Source organism: Neofelis nebulosa, chromosome 3 (assembly GCF_028018385.1).
Source record: "Neofelis nebulosa isolate mNeoNeb1 chromosome 3, mNeoNeb1.pri, whole genome shotgun sequence".
In the NCBI taxonomy this organism is placed as follows: Eukaryota; Metazoa; Chordata; class Mammalia; order Carnivora; family Felidae; genus Neofelis; species Neofelis nebulosa.
The window spans coordinates 164,597,017-164,616,712 of NC_080784.1; the positions used below are offsets into that span (position 1 = coordinate 164,597,017).

General features: G+C 40.9%; 1 protein-coding gene across 3 annotated transcripts in view; it reads left to right on the forward strand.

Moving 5' to 3' along the window:
* The window catches only part of SCFD2 (sec1 family domain containing 2), a 405,099-nt gene that overhangs the window by 11,864 nt on the left and 373,539 nt on the right, over nt 1-19,696 (forward strand). For all 3 annotated transcript variants that reach the window (XM_058722604.1, XM_058722603.1, XM_058722602.1), the window contains exon 2: nt 2,476-2,644. In XM_058722604.1, the coding sequence (XP_058578587.1) occupies nt 2,476-2,644 (169 nt within the window). The remainder of the gene's footprint in view (nt 1-2,475; nt 2,645-19,696) is intronic.

The following is a 19,696-nucleotide window of genomic DNA, read 5'->3' on the forward strand; positions in this document are numbered from 1 at the left end:
CCCAAGCAGTCTAGGTGTTATCATCCCAGGCCCAATTTGGGACCTGATCTCACAAACCAAACCATGAGTTCATGCCCTGAGCCAAAATCAAGAGTCAGATGCTTAACTCATTGAGCCACCCAGGCATCCCTCCCTCCTTTGAATGTTTAAGATGTTAAGACATAATATTTTAAGCGTATGAATGATACTTTGCCTCTGTAGAAATAACTATCAGGTTTAAAACTTGAGGAAAAATAAGTATGTTTTATTGTGACTTCTCATATTTGGAGAGTTTCAAGAGGGATGGATTAGTTAACAATTTGTAGAGGGTTTAATGTAAAACTTAACAAAGACTCCTGAGTTTGGCATAGGGGAGGAGTGAGAAGCAGCCAGACTGTAGAGGCTTAAGAAATTGGGGAAGAATGGCAGCATATGTATACCACTTGTGCGTGCCATGTGTCAACAAATAGCAGTTGAAAAATAAGAATAGCTTGGTGCAGGGTTCAGATTTGGGGCACCAAGTTCAAAGAAATACTATTTTAATGATGAGTGGATATTTTTGAAAATTTTTAGTGAGTGATGAGGGAACTAGTGGAGAGAGAAATTCATGATGCTATGAGGTAATCCTAGTATCTCCATTCCAGACTTAAAGATATAATTCACTTAATGACCTCTGACCCCCATTTGGATCTCAGGACATTTATACTCACTAGGCATTCATTCAGCAAGAATTTATTATTAAAAAAAAATTTTTTTAATGTTTATTCATTTTTTTTTTAGAGAGAGACAGAGTGTGAGTGTGGGAGGGGCAGACAGAGAGGGAGACCCTGAATCTGAAGCAGGCTCCAGGCTCTGAGTTGTCAGCACAGAACCCGATGTGGGGCTTGAACCCATGAACTGTGAGATCATGACCTGAGCCAAAGTTGGACGCTTAACCGACTGAGTCACCCAGGCGGCCCTCAGCAAGAATTAAGTGAGCAGCTTGTAAGTCTGAGTGCTAAGGGGACAACCATAAACCTAGATGGCATAAATAAGATATGGTTCCTTCTAAGCCTAATAAATGAATATTCTACAGATGGTACGAGACCTCTTTCCTCTTTACCATTAGAAGTCACCTTAGAAGCACTCATGTTGGCTCTGTCTTAAGTCATTTTTATGGACCTGTTTTTGTTGTTGTTTTTGTTGTTAATAGTGTGGTTTTGGTGGTTTCTGCCTCTTGAGTTTGAATTCTTGCTCTGTATCTTGCAAGTTACATATTCCTGAGCCAGTTACTTAAGCTAAATCTTCTACTCTGTACATGAGCATAATACCCATCTATTAGAGTTATTGTAAGAATTAAGTGGATAATAAATGTACGGTATGAAACCTAATACCTGGTTCATCACAGGCTCTCAGTAAATATTAGCTATTGTGATGAAGATGGTGGTAATGGTGACGAGGATTCCTTGGATTCTTGATTTGTTGTTTTCTCCCTAGTTCTGTCCAATTAATGCAATGTGGGAAGAAGAACAGATAGAGGTAGAGACAGAGAGACATTAGGAAACAAGAAGTTGACTGATTTAGAACGGGTGGGATCAAAACAAGACTTGCCAAGTCCTACCCGTTGTTGGAAGGAGGTCACCCAATGAATGATGGCTTTTGGAAAGATAACTTGGTTTCATGGAAAAAATATTACACTGTCTCATTAGTCTTGAATTTCAATTTGAGGTCCTCCGTTGTTTGTTACTGAAAGAGTTAATGGATGTGAAGTACCTAGAACCGTGTGTTGTACGCAGAAAGCACTTTACAAATGCTTGTATCATTACAAACTGTTATCATTCATTCATTTAGTTTTCCCGTGATCTAAGAAATATTTAGCGAGAGCCTGCTAGCTGCCAAGTTGCCTGCTAGACATGCTGGGTACAGGGTGAACTAGATAAAGAGTGGCCGTTATGCAGATAAGGTTCTGGCAGAGGGGAGATTTGCTATTCTTGGTCAGGTCTCTAAGCCCTCTGCGATGTGAAGTTTTCATCAGTAACATAAAGTTTGGCTCTAAAATCTTACAATAGTATCATCCAATGACACTATTTTCTTGGTTGAATATATGCTGATTATTTATTTATATATTAAATACCTATTGATACCTACTGTATATCGGCACTGTGCTAGCTGCTAGGAATATAGTAGTAGCCAGAGAAGACACAGTGCCTGCCCTCATGGAGCCTTAAGTCCAAAACACAAGGCATGGGTTGACTAGGTAATTGTGAGCTTGATTAGTCTTATGGAGGGCAAAATGCTAGGCTTGTGATTTATGTGACAGAAAGCATATATATGTATGTGTGTATATATATGTGTGCGTGTGCGTGTGCGCGCGCGTGTGTGTGTGTGTGTGTTATTCTTGATGGAAGGGCCATTATAGAGCATTAATCCAGCTTTTTTTGAGTTTTGTGAGTTTATGTTCTCCGTTTTGTGAGTTTAGATTTTTGTGAGTTTATATTTTGTTGTCTGCTTAAACAGGAGCAACTGGACATCATGGAGACAACTTGGTAGAGAAGATCATTTCAGTGCTTCCCCAGCTCCCGGGCCACACCAACGATGTGATGGTTAACATGGCAGAGCTTACGGCACTCCAGAATGAAGAGAAGACTCAGAGTATGATTGCACCAGGCTGTCTTGCACAACCCAAGTAAGATAAACAGGGATTGTTGTTCGTGCGTTCGTTTGTTTGTTTGTTTTCCCTCATCCTTCTCTCTCTTCCCCTTTCTTTTTCGCCGAGACCAACTGTTTTTGTAGGAAGGAAACAATGAAGAATTGGACTGGTTGAAAAACTCATAGCGGATAGCGTTGAGAAAAAAGCATTTTTTCCTCTAACCTTGAAATAACCACATCCATTAAACAGCACTAAGGCAAAAACTATGGAGGTATCATTTACAGAGGTGTCATTTGGATATAACTGAAGTTTGTTCTGAGGATAGGTTCAGTGAATCAATTTGTACATCTCCATTCCACAGACAGTTTCACTTGGAAATGAGTCCAGCCTTACTCAATTTCTTTTTCCCAGTGGACTTTTTCACATGACTCGATAATAGCCCACAAAGCTGTGAAACGGCGCCATGTTTATGCATGTCAACAATATGCTCTCGGACATCAATGACAGAAGTTTCTACTCCTGTGTATGTTTTTCACATGCTGGGAGAAATCAGTAACAGAAGATGGTGTACTTTATGTTATGCAGCGTTTCAAAAACAAAAAAAAAACATTTCTCTAGAAACATGACAATCAAAGGATAACAGTAGTTTTACCTCCTCTACTTTGACCTTCAATAATTCCTATGAGAGAAAAAAAAGGTACTAGAAGGTGAAAAAGTGTCTGCGAATCTGTTTCCCTTATTTCTCTGTTTTTAATTTTTTTAAAAAAGAGGATCTTGTGCATTATTGTTTGAAATCTTAACAGTAACAGATGCATTTGGAATTTCCTATCATATCTGGAATTAATTTTCAGCTCCTGAAGTTTTCAGCTTTTTTTTTTTTTTTTTAGATAATTAATAACATTTATTGGATGCCTGGTGTGTATAGGCCAGTGTGGGAAAAAACAGAAAGTTCTATACCCTGCCTTTTTGTATACTTAAAAAACATAGGCCACATGCCTGCTTTGGCAGTGCATATACTAACACGTAAGCCTGTGGGCTTGCAGCTATATAAATCCAGAAGAAATTGTGATTGGAAATATTTTTAGCTGGTCATAGGGCCTATTCAAAAGTTGCTCATTAAGAACTTACTTTGAGCCTTGTCTGAAGTAAGTAATAGGAATAACATAAAATAACATAAAATATCATCCTTGCCTTTAGGGGATACGTTCCTTGTTGGGGTAGTCATTTTTTTTTTTTAAATTTTTTTTTTTTAACGTTTATTTATTTTTGAGACAGAGAGAGACAGCATGAACGGGGGAGGGGCAGAGAGAGAGGGAGACACAGAATCGGAAGCAGGCTCCAGGCTCCAAGCCATCAGCCCAGAGCCCCACGCGGGGCTCGAACTCGCGGACCGCGAGATCGTGACCTGAGCTGAAGTCGGACGCTCAACCAACTGAGCCACCCAGGCGCCCCGTTGGGGTAGTCATTTTTACACACAGGTTCAATTAAAAAAAAAAAAACAATAGAAATTATGTGAACTCAAGACTCAGATGTCTGTTACAGATTGTAAATACTACCAAGTATTGGTTCCACACGGTCTTTGTAGATCCATGTGGACCTTGTGGAAGTGGTTTAGTTTGACTTAATTATGTCTTGAAGAATTTAGAGAAAGAGAAGGGCTAACGTGAGCATAGGTTCAGGAACGACAACGGTCAGGGCCTGATGTGGCTGTGAGGAAGGCAGACAGTGTCAGCGGACCACCAGTGCCATCAGCATTAATATTTTCCAGGACTTACCATGCGCCAAGTGCACTTCTGGGTATTTTGGGAAGTCATTTAGCTTTTATAATAACCTAGTGAGGTCGGTGTTGTTATTTCCCCATTTTACAGGTAAGGAAACAGAGGCAAAGAGACCTTGAGTAACATCATTAGCAGGAGGTGGAGCTAGAATTTTGAGCCCAGAATGTTTGGCTTCAGAGCCACAGTCTTGACATCTGGGCTGCCTATGCAGGGGCCAGAGAGGAGCTAGGCTCACGAGTAGATTTAAAGAGACAGAAACAAAAATCAAGTTACTTGATGATTTAATTTGGAGAGTCCTATTCATTCAACATAGCAGTTACACTAAGAATATAATCCATTTTGGCTAATTTGAGCAGAAAAAGAGTTCCAGGGGGTCTAGAACTTGGAAAAAGCCTCTTCAGTGCCTTGACATCAGAGAGACTGACCTTTAACTGTTTTGTCATGAGTCATTCTGTTTAAGATTCAGATTCCAAGGGAAAAGGTGAGATTGACCTCCCTTGGACCTTGTGCCCACCCCTTGCTCAGCGCGGGACTGGGAGCAGTTCACACTGGCTGAGAATTATGCCAACATTGTATGTGGCACGGTGGAAGGGGTCGTTCTTCGAAGGAAAATGGAAACATTTATCGAAAGAAGGGGAAAGGGCTATAGGCTAGCAGAAGCAGTAGATGCCGTTGAATATTAATAGCACACACTTATATGGGACTTCCTGGGTAACAGGCATTGTTCTGATCCCTTTATATGTAGCGACTGTCTAATTCTCACAGCCTCTCTGGAGGTGGGTTCTACTACCATCCCCTTTTACAGATGAGGAACATCCTAGGGTGACACACACAGTTAGAAGTGGTGGGGACCATATTGGAACCCCAGCAGTCCAGCTCTGAAGTCAGTGCTTGCCATTACCCTGTGCTGCCTCCACAGAAGCCTAAAATAACTGCAAAAAGATCAAGTGAGCAGCCCAGAGAAGTTTGCGAGGAAAGAGAAGAGGCGAATCCATCATTAATGAGCAGGAAGAAATCAAATTTCTGACACGTGTCGCAGGACAAACGTAAGAATCTCTTAGATCTGAAAGTTATGTTGTGATTACGGACAATTTATTTACCCTTGACTCCTCGGCACTCATTCTATCTCAAGCTTAGTCCAAGGCTTAGGCCAAACCAGTCTTAGAACCCCATTTCCCTTGCTGAGAAATGGGGAGGTGGCAAGAGAGAAAGTCTTCTTAGGGCTTCTCGGTCAGGTTTCTTTGCTTCTGATAAGAGACTCAAGAAAGAGACATGCTTTCCCCTCCTCCTCCCACTCCTCCCCCAACTCCTAGGACTCTGATGTAAGTCCTGAAACTGTCGAGGCATTCTGCTGACAACCTGAAGTTGACGCTAACACGTGGAAGGTGGCGTGACCCCAGTGTTGCCGAGAAAAGCAGGGATGGGATGCCGTGTCTGGACTTCATATTATGTAGGAGAGTGTACTTCCTTATTGTTTATGCCAAATTGAGTCTCTGTTTTCTGTAACTTGCAACCAAAGGCATCCTGACTGATGTATTTTTTTGGACCTCATTATTTCATCTATAAAATGATGGTGTTGGCCTAAATGACTTCCAAGCCTCTTGGTTTTAAAGCGTTTTTAAAAAAAACATTTATTTATTTTTGAGAGAGAGAGAGAACCAGGAGGGGCAGAGAGAGAGGGGGACAGAGGATTCAAAGCAGGCTCTGTACTGACAGCAGAGAGTGCGACACAGGTCTCGAACTCATGAACCATGAGATCATGACCTCAGCCAAAGTTGGACGCTTAACCAACTAAGGCTCTTGGCTTTAAAATAAAAATGGTTCCAGAGGAAGATGGCGGTGGAGGAGGACGCTGGGGTCACTGTGTTCTGCCGATCACTTAGATTCCACCCACACCTGCCTAAATAACCCAGAAAACCACCAGAAGACTAGCAGAACAGGTTCTCCGGAGCCAAGCGTAGACGAGAAGCCCACGGAAGAGGGTAGGAATGGCGGAGAGGCGGTGCGCGCGACACGGACTGGCGGGAGGGAGCCGGGGCAGAGGGGCAGTCCACTGGCAAAGCAGAGCCCCTGAGTCTGGCTGGCAAAAGCAGAGGGGCCGGATGGAGTGTGTTCAGACAGCAAGAGGGACTTAACATCTGGAAGGTTATAAGTTAACAGCTCTGCTCGGAGAGCGGGAGGGCTGGAGGACAACCGGAGGGAGAGTTGTTGAGCCCCAGACAGCGACAGAGCTCAGCTTGGCGGGGAACAAAGGCGCTCGCCAGCATCATCTCCCTCACCCATCCCCCAGCCAAAATCCCAAAGGGAACCAGTTCCTGCCAGGTAACTTGCTTGCACCGCGCAAACACCCAACGCTGTGCTTCTGCGGATCCATCCCTCCGGGTCTGACTCCCTCCTAGTGCCACAGGGCCCCTCCCGAAGTGGATCTCCAAAGGAAAAGCGAGCTGAGCCTGCCCCTCCTGCCCCTGTGCACCTTGCCGATCCACCCCAGCTAATATGCCAGATCCCCAGCACCACAAGCCTGGCAGTGTGCAAGTAGCCCAGATGGGCCATGCCACCCCACAGTGAATCCTGCTCTTAGGAGAGGGGAAGAGAAGGTACACACCAGTTTGACTGTGGCCCCAGCAGTGGGCTGGGGGCAGACATCAGATCTGACTGCGGCCCCACCCACCAACCCAAGTTATTCAAGACAGCACAGGGGGAGTGCCCTGCAGTTCTGCACCACTCCAGGGACTATCCAAAATGACGAAACGAAGAATTCCCCTCAAAAGAATCTCCAGGAAATAATGACAGCTAACGAACTGATCAAAAAGGATTTAAACAATATAACAGAAAGTGAATTTAGAATAATAGTCATAAAATTAATTGCTGGGCTTGAAAACCGTATAGAGGGCAGCAGAGAATCTATTGCTACAGAGATCAAGGGACTAAGGAACAGCCAGGAGGAGCTAAAAAATGCTATCAATGAGCTGCAAAATAAAATGGAGACAACCACAGCTCGGATTGAAGAGGCAGAGGAGAGAATAGGTGAACTAGAAGATAAAATTATGGAAAAAGAGGAAGCTGAGAAAAAGAGAGATAAAAAAATCCAGGAGTATAGGGGAAAGTTAGAGAACTAAGTGATGCACTAAAGAGAAATAATCTACGCATAATTGGTATTCCACAGGAGGAAGAGAGAGGGAAAGGTGCTGAATGTGTACTTGAAGAAATAATAGCTGAGAACTTCCCTGATCTGGGGAAGGAAAAAGGCATTGAAATCCAAGAGGCACAGAGAACTCCCTTCAGATGTAACTTGAATCGATCGTCTGCACGACATATCATAGTGAAACTGGCAAAATACAAGGATAAAGACAAAATTCTGAAAGCAGCTAGAGATAAACGTGCTCTAACATATAAAGGGAGACCAATAAGACTCGTGATGGATCTCTCTACTGAAACTTGGCAGGCCAGAAAGGAATGGCAGGAAATCTTCAATGTGATGAACAGAAAAAAATATGCAGCCGAGAATCCTTTATCCAGCAAGTCTGTCATTTAGAATAGAAGGAGAGATAAAGGTCTTCCCAAACAAACAAAAACTGAAGGAATTCATCACCACGAAACCAGGCCTACAAGAGATCCTAAGGGGGATCCTGTGAGACAAAGTACCAGAGACATCGCTACAAGCATAGAACATACAGACATCACAATGACTCTAAACCCATATCTTTCTATAATAACACTGAACGTAAATGGACTAAATGCGCCAACCAAAAGACATAGGGTATCAGAATGGATAAAAAAACAAGACCCATCTATTTGCTGTCTACAAGAGACTCATCTTAGACCTGAGGACACCTTCAGACTGAAAGTGAGGGGATGAGGAACTATTTATCATGCTACTGGAAGTCAAAAGAGAGCTGGAGTAGCCATACTTATATCAGGCAAACTAGACTTTAAATTAAAGGCTGTAACAAGAGATGAAGAAGGGCATTATTTAATAATTACAGGGTCTATCCATCAAGAAGAACTAACAATTATAAATGTCTATGTGCCGAATACGGGAGCCCCCAAATATATAAAACAATTACAAACATAAGCAACCTTATTGATAAGAACGTGGTAATTGCAGGGGACTTTAACACCCCACTCACAGCAATGGATAGATCATCTAGACACACGGTCAATAAAGAAACAAGGGCCCTGAATGATACATTGGATCAGATGGACTTGACAGATATATTTAGAACTCTGCATCCCAAAGCAACAGAATATACTTTCTTCTCGAGTGCACATGGAACGTTCTCCAAGATAGATCACATTCTGGGTCACAAAACAGCCTTTTATAAGTATACAAGAATTGAGATCATACCATGCATACTTTCAGACCACAATGCTATGAAGCTTGAAATCAACCACAGGAAAAAGTCTGGAAAACCTCCAAAAGCATGGAGGTTAAAGAACACCATACTAAAGAATGAATGGGTCACCCAGGCAATTAGAGAAGAAATTACAAAATATATGGAAACAAACGAAAATGAAAATACAACAATCCGAACGCTTTGGGATGCAGCAAAGGCAGTCCTGAGAGGAAAATACATTGCAGTCCAGGCCTATCTCAAGAAACAAGGAAAATCCCAAATACAAAATCTAACAGCACATCTAAAGGAAATAGAAGCAGAACAGCAAAGACCACCTAAACCCAGCAGAAGAAGAGAAATAATAAAGATTAGAGCAGAAATAAACAATATAGAATCTAAAAAAACTATAGAGCAGATCAACGAAACAAAGAGTTGGTTTTTTGAAAAAATAAACAAAATTGATAAACCTCTAGCCAGGCTTCTCAAAAATAAAAGGGAGATGACCCAAATAGATAAAATCATGAATGAAAATGGAATTATTACAACCAATCCCTCAGAAATACAAGCAATTATCAGGGAATACTATGAAAAACTATGTGCCAACAAACTGGACAACCTGGAAGAAATGGACAAATTCCTAAACACCCACACACTTCCAACACTCAATCAGGAGGAAATAGAAAGCTTGAACAGACCCATAACCAGCCAAGAAATTGAATCGGTTATCAAAAGTCTCCCAACAAATAAGAGTCCAGGACCAGATGGCTTCCCAGAGGAGTTCTACCAGACGTTTAAAGCAGAGATAATACCTATCCTTCTCAAGCTATTCCAAGAAATAGAAAGGGAAGGAAAACTTCCAGACTCATTCTATGAAGCCAGTATTACTTTGATTCCTAAACCAGACAGAGACCCAGTAAAAAAAGAGAACTACAGGCCAATATCCCTGATGAATATGGATGCAAAAATTCTCAATAAGATACTAGCAAATCGAATTCAACAGCATGTAAAAAGAATTATTCACCATGATCAAGCGGGATTCATTCCTGGGATGCAGGGCTGGTTCAACATTCGCAAATCAATCAACGTGATACATCACATTAATAAAAGAAAAGATAAGAACCATATGATCCTGTCAATCGATGCAGAAAAGGCCTTTGACAAAATTCAGCAACCTTTCTTAACAAAAACCCTCGAGAAAGTCGGGATAGAGGGAACATACTTAAAGATCATAAAAGCCTTTTATGAAAAGCCCACAGCTAACATCATCCTCAATGGGGAAAAACTGAGAGCTTTTTCCCTGAGAGCAGGAACACGACAGGGATGTCCACTCTCACCGCTGTTGTTTAACATAGTGTTGGAAGTTCTAGCATCAGCAATCAGACAACAAAAAGAAATCAAAGGCATCAAAATCGGCAAAGATGAAATTAAGCTTTCACTTTTTGCAGATGACATGATATTATACATGGAAAATCCAATAGACTCCACCAAAAGTCTGCTAGAACTGATCCATGAATTCAGCAAACTTGCAGGATACAAAATCAATGTATAGAAATCAGTTGCATTCTTATACACTAATAATGAAGCAGGAGAAAGACAAATAAAGAAACTGATCCCATTCACAATTGCACCAAGAAACATAAAATACCTAGGAATAAATCTAACCAAAGATGTAATAGATCTGTGTGCTGGAAACTATAGAAAGCTTATGAAGGAAATTGAAGAAGATATAAAGAAATGGAAAAACATTCCGTGCTCATGGGTTGGAAGAATAAATATTGTCAAAATGTCAATACTACCCAAAGCTATCTACACATTCAATGCAATCCCAATCAAAATTGCACCAGCATTCTTCTCGAAGCTAGAACAAGCAATGCTAAAATTCATATGGAACCACAAAAGGCCCCGAATAGCCAAAGTAATTTTGAAGAAGACCAAAGCAGGAGGCATCACATTCCCAGACTTTAGCCTCTACTACAAAGCTGTAATCATCAAGACAGCATGGTATTGGCACAAAAACAGACACATAGACCAATGGAATAGAATAGAAACCCCAGAACTAGACCCACAAATGTATGGCCAACTAATCTTTGACAAAGCAGGAAAGAACATCCAATGGAAAAAAGACAGTCTCTTTAACAAATGGTGCTGGGAGAACTGGACAGCAACATGCAGAAGGTTGAAACTAGACCACTTTCTCACACCATTCACAAAAATAAACTCAAAATGGATAAAGGACCTGAATGTGAGACAGGAAACCATCAAAACCCTAGAGGAGAAAACAGGAAAAGACCTCTCTGACCTCAGCCGTAGCAATCTCTTACTTGGCACATCCCCAAAGGCAAGGGAATTAGAAGCAAAAATGAACTATTGGGACCTCATGAAGATAAAAAGCTTCTGCACAGCAAAGGAAACAACCAACGAAACTAAAAGGCAACCAACGGAATGGGAAAAGATATTTGCAAATGACATATCGGACAAAGAGCTAGTATCCAAAATCTGTAAAGAGCTCACCAAACTCCACACCCGAAAAACAAATAATCCAGTGAAGAAATGGGCAGAACACATGAATAGACACTTCTCTAAAGAAGACATCCGGATGGCCAACAGGCACATGAAAAGATGCTCAACGTCGCTCCTCATCAGGGAAATACAAATCAAAACCACACTCAGATATCACCTCACGCCAGTCAGAGTGGCCAAAATGAAGAAATCAGGAGACTATAGATGCTGGAGAGGATGTGGAGAAACGGGAACCCTCTTGCACTGTTGGTGGGAATGCAAATTGGTGCAGCCACTCTGGAAAACAGTGTGGAGGTTCCTCAAAAAATTAAAAATAGATCTACCCTATGACCCAGCAGTAGCACTGCCTGGCATTTATCCAAGGGATACAGGAGTGCTGATGCATAGGGGCACCTGTACCCCAATGTTTATAGCAGCACTCTCAACAATAGCCAAATTATGGAAAGAGCCTAAATGTCCATCAACTGATGAATGGATAAAGAAATTGTGGTTTATATACACAATGGAGTACTACGTGGCAATGAGAAAGAATGAAATATGGCCCTTTGTAGCAACGTGGATGGAACTGGAGAGTGTGATGCTAAGTGAAATAAGCCATACAGAGAAAGACAGATATCATGTTTTCACTCTTATGTGGATCCTGAGAAACTTAACAAGAACCCGTGGGGGGAGGGGAAGGGAAAAAAAAAAGAGAGAGGTTAGAATGGGAGTGAGGCAAAGCATAAGAGACTCTTAAAAAATGAGAACAAACTGAGGGTTGATGGGGGGTGGGAGGGAGGGGAGGGTGGGTGATGGGTATTGAAGAGGGCATCTTTTGGGATGAGCACTGCGTGTTGTATGGAAACCAATTTGACAATAAATTTCATGTATTTAAAACTAAACTAAAATAAAAATGCTTCCTGAGCCCTTATTGTAACTTAGCTCTGCTTCTGAGCACCTACAACTAAATTCATTCAAATCTGTATTTTCCCCACAAGCTGGTCTTTATTTTCACCGGGTGCCTTTTCCTCTTATTTGACTGTGACTGAGTGTTGTCATGGAATATGAGCTTTGAGTACCATCCAAGTATGAGAGTGTGGTCATAAATGTCAAAGGCAGTGATGAGTTCTAGAAGGATCTGAATAAAGAAGAAAGTGTTCATGAGAGCAGGTTTGGTGAAATAGTAAGAGTAGGAGTTAGAGTGCATAAGGTAAAGAGATAGGTGGTGAGAAAATTATAAGAAATAAAGGTTTGAAGCAATACAGAAAAAAATGGTGGTTTCTTTATAATTTTGGGGATACTGAGAGAATTGTGCTGATTAATATCTTTGCAAAAGAGGAATTGAAATAAATTACAGCTTCTGTCGTATATACTACACTTCCATCAAGATAATAACAAACCACTACTACCTCCTGCACCACCCCCTGGAACTTCTCAGAGAAATGAGTGTGAGGATAAAGAAGTTAGTAGTAAAATGAAAACAGATGGGTGCCTGGCAATAAATAATGTGCCTGCAATGGAATGATCTTTAGAAAGCAAGTCTGCAACTACGATATAATCCTTGATAATCAAAATTTACTAATATAATTTTTATAAAAGGCTGTTTATAATCATAGCAATTACAGTTGCTGCCAATGCAAACGAGAAATTGATAACTGAAATTCATCATAACTTGGCTTTCTAGTCCTTGTCCGTGGGTCCCTGGATCAAGTGGGATATTTTATAAAAGGAGGCAGAATCTTTTCTGTTCTTATGTTTCTCTTACGAAATGGGTATCTATTCTCGGCCCCAGATCCACCCTGCCTAGGCTGTTACTCTTTCAGTTCCTTATATCCTTTCAGCCCATCCCCAGCTGCATTTGCTATGTCTGTGCTTGTTCTGATTCTGGCCTAACCCAGCACCCACGTTGCTGCTTGGTCCAGTGTCCACTTCTCCCAAAGCTCCTCATGTGCCATCAGGTCTTTCTTTCATCTTAGCACTCCTGTTTCCCTTCCCTATTTTACTGTGTTTCTCCTCAGCCCTTTCTAATAAACTTAATTATGTTGTAGTTTTGTATCTTCCTTCCCTAGAGAGCTGGAGAGAAGACTCCCCGCTAGAGAGTTCCCTGAGAGGAGGGAGATTTGTCTGTGTTATTCATTACTCACTGTGATGTCCTCGGTGCCTAGAACAACACTTGGCACTCAAGGGATATATGTTGAAGTGATACAGGCAGGATCCATGCGTGGAGCGAGGCCGCTGAACTAAGAGAGGGTGAAGCCAAACCTGAGCACAGATGAGATTAATTTGCAGATGTATAGACTCTAATTATTGAATGTTTGAAATGCTCTCATTGTGTTAGGAAGCCATCACAAAATTGGCCCCATAATTCTACCTGTGGGACTTCTTTCGTAGATGTATCTGCATACATGTAGAATGATATGTTATATTCACTAATCACTAATTTGTGGTCGCGATGTGAAATGACTGCGCCCTCAGTTCAGTAAATCGTGGGACACCTGTGATGGAATAATATTCAGCTATTAAAAGAGAATGAAGAACTAAGAAGTTGTTGATATACTGATGAGCAGTGGGCTCAGTGACATCTTTCCAATGAAAGAAGCGAGGCGTAGCATGCCTCTTTGCAAAAAATGGTGAAATATATATTCATATTTGCTTTTGATGCACTAAATATATCTGGAAAATGTAGAAGGAACTGATGACATCGTCTTCCTCTGCAGGGCGATGCTGCAGGGTGGGGCCACACTGAGAAGTTAGGGAAGTGAATAAAGATGGAGGAAGGAGGGAGACGTCCGACTACCTGTATCAGTGTGTGTGCTCTGAGTTTTCAATCCTGTGCATGTATCTCCTATTAAAAATAAATAGAAATTAGATTTACATAAAAGCTCGATTTGCTTCTTAACCACCTTAAACAACTTAAGGTGGGATTTTGTGCTCCCAGGAAGGAAAGTAGCTGCTTCCTACCTTGGAACCTCTAAAATGCTTCTTCCCCATTGTCTTCCCTCCCCAACAAACCCTCCCTTTCTTTTAAAACTTCTATTAAAACCCCCAAACGCTGCACTGTGATTATTGGTTACATGTCTGTCTCCCCTACCAGATTGTAAATTCCCTGAAGGTAGTAACTATGCCTGGAACTCTTAAGAGGTTCTAGTAAACTGAATAAAAGGATGAATAAATGATTGAATAAATCTTCATAATCAATTTGAGACCAAGTTTTAAGGTGATGACATAAATCCATGAGAAGCCATACCCACTTGACTTCAGCACTTAAGTCACTGTCTAGCGTTGTTGATTGGTATTTATCTAATCTATCTTATTTCTTCCATTAAGCTTCTTCTTGGTGCTTCTTTCCAAATGTACCTCATTGTCTAGGTCAGTAAGAAGGAAGGAAGGCAGCACCAAATGCCTGAATTTTGTCAGGCATTATGCTAGGTGTTTTAAAATGCATCATTTAACTTAATTCTGTTAAATAACACAGTTTCAAATGAGTAAATTTTAAAGAACTATGGACTTTATTAATGGATTCATGAACTGGGAGGCCTCAACCTAGCAAGTAGAGGGGAGCTCCAAAGGGCTACAGAAAAGGAAAGGTTTTAAAAGTACAAAGAGAGTGGAAAAAAGGACACTGTTAGCAAAGAATCCATTGTTTTGGACAAGGTCTCCCTCCTAAGGGGAACAGGAAGGGTTTACCAGTAAATTTCCTAGTGCTGACCAGATTTCCACGTTGACTAGTGAAAGGTTACATTTCTGGGCTGTTGGAACTGCGTTTACGTTAGGTATGAAGTCTTCATTTACCAACTTAGGGCCTCAACCTGAGTGATGCCATTTTGGGCCTCTGGTTTTCCTCTTAACAACTCTAAAAGCAACTGTACAAGGTGGATATTACTCTTTTTTTATTTTTATAGAAGTTTTGAGAAAGAGACCTAAGTAACTTGCCCTAAGCCAAACTTTCCCTAAGTGATTGAATCGCATCATTTAATAAAATTATTTTTTAACTTCAAGGCACATTTCTTTTCTACTATATCATGACTCTGATATATGCTTACTTGAATGAATACATAAATAAACCAATAAATTCATAAAGAGTGGGTATCCTAGTTTATAAAAAGCAATATTTTAAGTCCAGCTTCTGTGTTTTTATTTTGGAGGTGGAAGTTTTTTTTCCTAAGACTACACAGCAATGAAATACATGGAATAGATCTTATAGATAAGAGACAAATGCCACAGTGGTTTCAACTTAACGATAAGCCCGTGTTTTTGTTAACTTTTACACTGTTAAGTAATCTGTGATGATATATGTCAAAGTCACTAACTACACCCACAAAGTCAAAAACAATTGTTAAATTACCTCTTAAGAGTCATACATCTTTCTCCTCCTTCCTGGGTTTCCAAATGCCGATTAAATATTCCTATTAGATACAACATTTTCAGAGGAAAGAAAGGTAATTTTTCCTAGGGCAGAACCAGAAGTACTACCTCTGATTTAAAAAAAAAAAATTTTTTTTTAATGTTTATTTCTGAGACAGAGCACAAGTGGGGGAGGGGCAGAGAGAGAGGGAGACACAGAATCCAAAGCAGGCTCCAGGCTCTGAGCGCTCAGCACAGAGCCCGACACAGGGCTTGAACTCACAAACTGTGAGATCATGACCTGAGCCAAAGTCTGTTGCTCAACCAACTGAGCCACCCAGGCACCCCAGTACTACCTCTGATTTTAGATTCACCTATAGATAGAATGACTGAACTTAGATGTGAACATCACATAAGGTATATTTAGTGTTAAGGTGGATGTGGAGAGCCAGCACCCAAGGGTGAAACAGGGTGCTGTCGGAAAAACCACCAGATGCCGAATAGAAGTGAGGCAAGATTTTATTCACAGCCGGGCCAAACCTGACCTCCTGATCTTAAGGAGAAAAGTGCAGAGAATGGCCCCGAACAAAGGTAGCAGTGAGCTTACCTGGATTTTAGTGAGTCAGAATACGTCATTATTTGGTTAACCAATTACAATTTACAGCATTTCATGGTAGCCAATTATATTTTGACACACAGACGTTAGTTTTGGCAGGAACCTATCAATTTAAAGGTCTTTGTCCTAAGAGGGTTTAACATGACCAATCATAGTTAGACACCTGAGATGCGTAGGGCAACAAGTATGTGACTTTTTACATGTTGGTCTTGCCTAGGCCAGATCTTGGTAGAAGGGGTGGGGGAGCGTTTTTTGCATCCTAAGTCATCTATTTAGCAAGCAGGCGCAGTCACAGAAGCCAGAGAGGGCAGTTAGTAATTTCCGATAACCCTAATAGGGAACTACATAAGCCTTTTATCTCAATTATTCATGAAACGTGAGTTTAAGCTGAACTTATGTACAATAAGCTTTCTGATATCTTATAAGTTGACCTATTACAAAGGGGATGTGTGATCACAAAGCAGTGTTGTGAATGACCTTGCCACTGGTCCAGGCTGTGGCCATCTCCTCAGCCTGTACCAAAAAACAAGTGACATTAAAAAAACTGTTTCATGGGGCGCCTGGGTGGCTCAGTGGGTGAGCGTCCGACATCGGCTCAGGTCATGATCTCACCGTTTGTGAGTTCGAGCCCCACATCAGGCTCTGTGCTGACCGCTTGCTCAGAGCCTGGAGCCTGCTTCAGATTCTGCATCTCCTTCTCTCTCTGCCCCTCCCTAGCTCATGCTTTGTCTCACTCTGTTTCTCAAAAATAAATAAATGTAAAAAAATAAATTAAGAATAAAACTGTTTCGGGGGGCACCTGGGTGGGTTAGTCAGTTAAGTATCTGACTCTTGATTTCTGCTCAGGCCACAATCTCACTGTCGTGGGTTGAGCCCCATGCCGAGCTCTGTGCTGGGCGTGGAGACTGCTTGGTGTCTCTCTCTAAATAAACATTAAAAAAACCAAAACCGTTCGGGGCACCTGGCTGGCTCTGTCGACTGGGAAGTGCAAGGAGCCAACTTAACAACAACATCAACAACAAAAACCAAACCTGTTCAAGTAAACACTGCAGTTTGAGTAGGAGGAAGGCCTACCTCTTCTCAGCATGCAGCTTGCTATATTTAACTTTTTTGGGGGAATTCTAAAGGTCATGTGGTCTCAGTTACAGGTTTAGAAAAAAGAATTAATGAATAATTTGTGGATGGTGGGGTGAAATAAAGCAGGGCTCTTTTCTGAAAATGAAGGGATAAATGTGTCTTCTAACAAATCGTTAAATAGTTTAATATGCCAGAGATCGTTAACTTCTATTTCTTGATAAAGATTTACATTTAATAGTTAGATTTTTTTTTTTTTAGAATTCTTTTTTTAATGTATATTAGGAGAAGAGGGTTTGAAGGTAGAAACTCTTTTTCTATAATTGCTCACATATTGCAACTCTGTCATGGTATTTGTTAGTTAAGGAATGTGCAGGCAATCTCCAGAATCTTTTTCATATTGAAAAATTTAAAATGGTTTGTGGTCTCTGTGTTGTGAGAACACTGAACTCTGGGTCATTGTGGGTTTGGGATCCATAATTTAAATGGAAACTATGGCTCCTTTAGAAAAAGCTAAGAATTCTCTGAAGTTAGCTACAACAGAAAAGGAGGAATGGAAAGACTCATTACATTTGAATGACAAGTTCCTAATTAGGTTGATGTTAACTCTGCCAAGTAAAAGTCAACAAGTCCAAAAATCTAACTCCTTGTGAGTTAACCAGCCACAGCCTTTATTGGGGTGCTTCTAAATCTTTGGTTTTATAGACCAGAATGTCTTAAGTAGCATGGCAGAATTGTCCCATATTTCTGGCTACAGCTTTTCTCCCCTATTACCTGCTGGTATTTTTGCCTGAGGACTCCTTTGCTTGCTTGCTTGCTTGCTTGCTTTGTTTGTTTGTTTCTTTCTTTTTTTAATTTAAATTTTAGTAAGTTAACATACAATGCAATATTGGTTTCAGAAATAGAATTCAGTGATTCATCACTTACAGACAACACCCAATGCTCATCAAAAGTGCCTTCCTTAATACCCATCACCCATCTAGCCCATCTCCTACCCACTTCCCTCCATCAACTCTGTTTGTTCTCTGTCATTTAGAGTCACTTGTGGTTTGGTTCCCTTTCTTCTCTTCCCTGCACCCCCCCCCCCCATATGTTCATTTGTTTTGTTTCTTAAATTCCACATATGAGTGAAACCATATGATATTTGTCTTTCTCTGATTGACTTATTTCACTTAGCATAATACATTCTAGCTCCATCCACGCATTGCAAATGACAAGATTTCATTATTTTTGATGGCTGACTAATATTCCGCGTGTGTGTGTGTGTGTGTGTGTGTGTGTGTGTGTGTGACATATTTTTAAAAAATATTTATTTTTGAGAGACAGGGAGAGAGAGTGCGTGCATGTGAGTGGGGGAGGGACAGATAGAGGGGGAAACAGAATCCCAAGGAGGGCCCACACGGTCAGCTCAGAGCCTGATGTGGGGCTCGAACTCATGAACTGTGACATCATGACCTGAGCTGAAGTCAGGAGTCAGATGCTTAACTGACTGAGCCACCCAGGTGCCCCTGTATACCACATCTTTATCTGTTCATCACTCGATAGACATTTGGGCTTTCTCCATAGTTTAGCTATTGTTGATAGTGCTGCTGTAAACATTGGGGTGCATGTACCCCTTCAAATCTGTATTTTGTATCCTTTTACGTCTGCCTTCTAATAACTGTGTCACACTGGGATAATGACTGGTGGTAGGGTGATTGGGATCAACAGGGTAAGGCTAGTTTCCTTTGTTTTAGGAAGAAGAAAATCTGAAGAATGAGATGGTTTTAGCAATAAAGAAGGCATTGTGGGGGTCCAAGGCAGGAGAGATCTGAAATCCAGAAAGTTCAGTGGGGTGAAAATTTAGGAAGCTTGTCATGGGTGAAAATATGGAAGTAAACCCTCCGAGCATGTAAATGTGTGTTGTAATTTATTTGCAGTATTTATTAATTGACTACTGTGTGACAGGCACTTGATAAAGACAAGATCCTCATGGAATTTTTTTCTAATGGGGGAGACAACAAACAGATAAGTGGATATATAATGTCAGTCAGGAATAAGTGCTATGAAGCAAATAAAGCAAGATAAGGGAATCAAGAGTGACTAGGGATTTGGGGTGGTGAGGAGGTGTATGGAGGAAATAGAAAAGATCTTTGGGAGATGTCTTTCAAGCAGAGACTTCAAGGAAGTAAATTATAAGTCTTGTGGATATCTAGGACTGGAACATTCCATCCTAAGGAAAGGACTAGTTGTTCAGAGATAACTTATGTTGTTAATTTGCTTTTCCCTAATGGCTAATTATGTTAAACATCTTTTCCTGTACTTACGTTCCATCTGCATATCCTTTTTTTTTGACAAGTAACCAAAGTACTATATTTTCCTCTTTATGTGTTTGTATAGCTGATCATATTACATATAATAGTATAATTAATTCAAAACTATAGATTTTTTGTTCTTTCTA